General features: G+C 53.7%; 1 protein-coding gene across 1 annotated transcript in view; it reads right to left on the bottom strand.

Annotated features, from left to right (window-relative positions):
* The window catches only part of LOC311319572 (nardilysin-like), a 33201-nt gene that overhangs the window by 14922 nt on the left and 13279 nt on the right, over nt 1-5000 (bottom strand). The window contains exons 18-20 of the mRNA XM_084451139.1: nt 3810-3896; nt 3572-3691; nt 3158-3209 (exon numbers count right to left, since the gene is read on the bottom strand). Of these exons, the coding sequence (XP_084307265.1) occupies nt 3158-3209; nt 3572-3691; nt 3810-3896 (259 nt within the window). The remainder of the gene's footprint in view (nt 1-3157; nt 3210-3571; nt 3692-3809; nt 3897-5000) is intronic.

Here is a 5000-nt window from a genome sequence, read left to right as displayed (position 1 = left end):
GAGAGGAAGAGAGAGGAGGGAGAGGAAGAGAGAGTAGGGAGAGGAAGAGAGAGTAGGGAGAGGAAGAGGGGAGGGAGAGGAAGAGAGAGGAGGGAGAGGAAGAGGGAGGAGGGAGAGGAAGAGAGAGGAGGGAGAGGAAGAGAGGGGAGGGAGAGGAAGAGAGAGGAGGGAGAGGAAGAGGGAGGAGGGAGAGGAAGAGAGAGTAGGGAGAGGAAGAGAGAGTAGGGAGAGGAAGAGAGAGGAGGGAGAGGAAGAGAGGGGAGGGAGAGGAAGAGAGGAGGGAGAGGAAGAGAGAGGAGGAAGAGGAAGAGAGAGGAGGGAGAGGAAGAGAGAGGAGGGAGAGGAAGAGAGGGGAGGGAGAGGAAGAGAGGAGGGAGAGGAAGAGAGAGGAGGGAGAGGAAGAGAGGAGGGAGAGGAAGAGAGGAAGAGAGGAGGGAGAGGAAGAGAGGGGAGGGAGAGGAAGAGAGGAGGGAGAGGAAGAGAGGGGAGGGAGAGGAAGAGAGAGGAGGGAGAGGAAGAGAGAGGAGGGAGAGGAAGAGACGAGGGAGAGGAAGAGAGAGGAGGGAGAGGAAGAGAGGAGGGAGAGGAAGAGAGGAAGAGAGGAGGGAGAGGAAGAGAGGGGAGGGAGAGGAAGAGAGGAGGGAGAGGAAGAGAGGGGAGGGAGAGGAAGAGAGAGGAGGGAGAGGAAGAGAGAGGAGGGAGAGGAAGAGAGGGGAGGGAGAGGAAGAGGGGAGGGAGAGGAAGAGAGAGGAGGGAGAGGAAGAGAGGAGGGAGAGGAAGAGAGGAAGAGAGGAGGGAGAGGAAGAGAGGGGAGGGAGAGGAAGAGAGGAGGGAGAGGAAGAGAGGGGAGGGAGAGGAAGAGAGAGGAGGGAGAGGAAGAGAGAGGAGGGAGAGGAAGAGAGGAGGGAGAGGAAGAGAGGAGGGAGAGGAAGAGAGGAGGGAGAGGAAGAGAGAGGAGAGAGAGGAAGAGAGGAGGGAGAGGAAGAGAGGGGAGGGAGAGGAAGAGAGGGAGAGGAGGAAGAGGAAGAGAGAGGAGGGAGAGGAAGAGAGAGGAGAGAGGGGAAGAGAGAGGAGGGAGAGGAAGAGAGGAGGGAGAGGAAGAGAGAGGAGGGAGAGGAAGAGAGGGGAGGGAGAGGAAGAGAGAGGAGGGAGAGGAAGAGAGGGGAGGGAGAGGAAGAGAGAGGAGGGAGAGGAAGAGAGGAGGGAGAGGAAGAGAGGGGAGGGAGAGGAAGAGAGAGGAGGAAGAGGAAGAGAGGGGAGGGAGAGGAAGAGGAAGAGAGGAGGGAGAGGAAGAGAGGAGGGAGAGGAAGAGAGAGGAGGGAGAGGAAGAGAGAGGAGGGAGAGGAAGAGAGGAGGGAGAGGAAGAGAGAGGAGGGAGAGGAAGAGAGGGGAGGGAGAGGAAGAGAGAGGAGAGAGGGGAAGAGAGAGGAGGGAGAGGAAGAGAGGAGAGGGAGAGGAAGAGAGGGGAGGGAGAGGAAGAGAGGGGAGGGAGAGGAAGAGAGGAGGAAGAGGAAGAGAGAGGAGGGAGAGGAAGAGAGGAGGGAGAGGAAGAGAGAGGAGAGAGGGGAAGAGAGAGGAGGGAGAGGAAGAGAGGAGGGAGAGGAAGAGAGAGGAGGGAGAGGAAGAGAGAGGAGGGAGAGGAAGAGAGGGGAGGGAGAGGAAGAGAGGGGAGGGAGAGGAAGAGAGGAGGAAGAGGAAGAGAGAGGAGGGAGAGGAAGAGAGGAGGGAGAGGAAGAGAGAGGAGAGAGGGGAAGAGAGAGGAGGGAGAGGAAGAGAGGAGGGAGAGGAAGAGAGAGGAGGGAGAGGAAGAGAGGGGAGAGAGAGGAAGAGAGAGGAGGGAGTGGAAGAGAGAGGAGGGAGAGGAAGAGAGGGGAGGGAGAGGAAGAGAGAGGAGGGAGAGGAAGAGAGGAGGGAGAGAAAGGAAGAGAGGGGAGGGAGAGGAAGAGAGAGGAGGGAGAGGAAGAGAGAGGAGGGAGAGGAAGAGAGAGGAGGGAGAGGAAGAGAGAGGAGGGAGTGGAAGAGAGAGGAGGGAGAGGAAGAGAGAAGGGAGAGGAAGAGAGGAGGGAGAGGAAGAGAGGGGAGGGAGAGGAAGAGAGGGGAGGGAGAGGAAGAGAGGGGAGGGAGAGGAAGAGAGAGGAGGGAGAGGAAGAGAGGGGAGGGAGAGGAAGAGAGAGGAGAGAGGGGAAGAGAGAGGAGGGAGAGGAAGAGAGGGGAGGGAGAGGAAGAGAGGGGAGGGAGAGGAAGAGAGAGGAGGGAGAGGAAGAGAGGGGAGGGAGAGGAAGAGAGAGGAGGAAGAGGAAGAGAGGGGAGGGAGAGGAAGAGAGGAGGGAGAGGAAGAGAGGAGGGAGAGGAAGAGAGGAGGGAGAGGAAGAGAGAGGAGGGAGAGGAAGAGAGGGGAGGGAGAGGAAGAGAGGGGAGGGAGAGGAAGAGAGGGGAGGGAGAGGAAGAGAGGAGGGAGAGGAAGAGAGGAGGGAGAGGAAGAGGGAGGAGGGAGAGGAAGAGAGAGGAGGGAGAGGAAGAGGGAGGAGGGAGAGGAAGAGAGGAGGGAGAGGAAGAGAGGGGAGGGAGAGGAAGAGAGAGGAGGGAGAGGAAGAGAGAGGAGGGAGAGGAAGAGAGAGGAGGGAGAGGAAGAGAGGAGGGAGAGGAAGAGAGAGGAGGGAGAGGAAGAGAGGAGGGAGAGGAAGAGAGGAGGGAAGGGGGGAAAGGAGGGAGAGGAAGAGAGGAGGGAGAGGAAGAGAGGAGGGAGAGGAAGAGAGAGGAGGGAAGGGGGGAAAGGAGGGAGAGGAAGAGAGGAGGGAGAGGAAGAGAGGAGGGAGAGGAAGAGAGAGGAGGGAAGGGGGGAAAGGAGGGAGAGGAAGAGAGGAGGGAGAGGAAGAGAGGAGGGAGAGGAAGAGAGAGGAGGGAAGGGGGGAGAGGAGGGAGAGGAAGGGAGGAGGGAGAGAGGAGAGGAAGGGAGGAGGGAAGGGGGGAAAGGAGGGAGAGAGGAGAGAGAGCATGTTAAAAGGTGAAGCTGTTTCTACGACGGTGAAGGAGTCTGCTTCGGGGATCTGAGAGAGAGAGAGGATAGAGAGAGAGGTAGAGATAGGGGGAGGGAGAGAGGGGGAGGAAAGAGGGGATATAGAGAGAGAGGTAGAGAGAGAACAGTTGCTGTTCTTACTTCTGAGCTGAGTTCTGGATGACAGGAGAGATGAGGTGGAAACGAACGTACGCTAGGAGAGACGAGAAGAACAAACTGCTGTCAACCCAGGGAGCCCGTCTCTGAGTCAGTCCACACACACACACACCACACGCACACACACACACGCACACACACACACACCACATGCACACACACACACGCACACACACACACACCACACGCACACACACACATGAAATATCTTTACCATTTTTCCAAGCACTGCTCGCATCAACTACACAGATGTTAATTAAAAGTCTGTTTCTGTTATAAAACTGCCAAACAACTTCTGCGTGCTGCGCCTGAGCCTACTTCGGGCTTGTGCACACACACACACGCACACACACACACATACGCACACACACACACATACGCACACACACACACACACACCTTTGGGGATCTTGAACTTGTTGTCCTTCTTGTACCAGAGACAGCCTCTGTCGCTGGACGCCACGCGGACAGGGAACTCAGACTCTGGACAGTCTGGGGTCAGCAGGGTGAAGTCAGTGGCTGGAGAGAGAGAGAGAGAGAGACACACACACACACACACACACATAAATCATCATCGTACCTATACAGTAGCAGAAGTTAACATTCTCATCTTCAGCCCCATCCTCCTCCTCCTCACCTATGAACCTGTTCTCTGCGGGGAGGTGAAGGTCGTGGCTGAGCTCCAGATCTCCGGTCCAGCGATCGCTCCATTCCTGCTGGATGTCTACACACAGAGTAGAGAATAACTGTACTTACTGTACGCTGTGAACCACACACACACTGCACACACACTACACACACACCGCACACACAGACACACGTTTTAACCACTGATCTATGTCCACATAAGAGAAAATGACATACAGGGACACATATACTAACAGTGCAATTAATATACAGTACTGTGCAAAAGGCCTAGGTCGCCTAAGAAATTTGTTTAAAGATATTTATCTGAACAGTAAGTGTTTATTTGCTCGTAAAACACGATATAACATTACAGTCAATACAAATAAACATTATTATTAATAATAATAAAATCTGTAATCCTGCAAGAAGCTTAGGAAGCATTTACCACAGGACTACTAATGACACAGCAGTGTCCCAACGAGAATTGTGTGTTCTAAGGGAAGCCACACAAAATACCAACTCCTTTTAAAAACAAGAAATTCTTATTTTGGTCCATGATTCAATACATTTTTTAATTTTTTATGCTTCAGATTCAGATCTTTTGTGCCTCAGATTCTCGTCAGAATTGTACAGATGGAACATTGACAGGATTGACACAGGAATGTTTGTACATTCTCACTGAGGTTGTTGAAATGGTTCGATATGTCCTTCACCGTCACCTCACTACTGTCATGATGTGCTTCTGTATGTGCATTCCTTTATAAGCATGACAGCCATTCAAGATGTGACATTGACTCAGTGACATGTTCATTGGTGGGATGCACACAATGAGGAGCCCGAGTAAGAAAGCAGCCAGAAGGTCGAGTCCGGGTGGGACTTGTAGTCCAGCTTTCACTGTGAATGTGACATGAATGTGACGATGTCCTCGTTGAGCGTGTTAAAGGACAATAAGTGAGACAGAGTGATCGGCACACCGTCCAAGGCTTCCAGAACTTCTACCAGGTTTATATACCTCCACATCTCTCTCTTTCTCTCTCTCTATCTCTCTGTCTCTTTCGGCCTCTCTACCTCTTTTTCAGTCTCTCTCTCTTTTCTTTCTCTGTCTCTGCCCCCCCTTCACAATCTATTTCTTTTCTCTTTCTATCTGTTTCTCTCTCTCGTCTCTCTCAGTACAGTATCTCTCTCCTTGGACGGTCACACA

The sequence above is a fragment of the Borostomias antarcticus genome, assembly GCF_949987555.1.
Source record: "Borostomias antarcticus genome assembly, chromosome: 16".
Classification (NCBI taxonomy): Eukaryota; Metazoa; Chordata; class Actinopteri; order Stomiiformes; family Stomiidae; genus Borostomias; species Borostomias antarcticus.
This window is presented reverse-complemented; position numbering and strand designations above follow the sequence as displayed.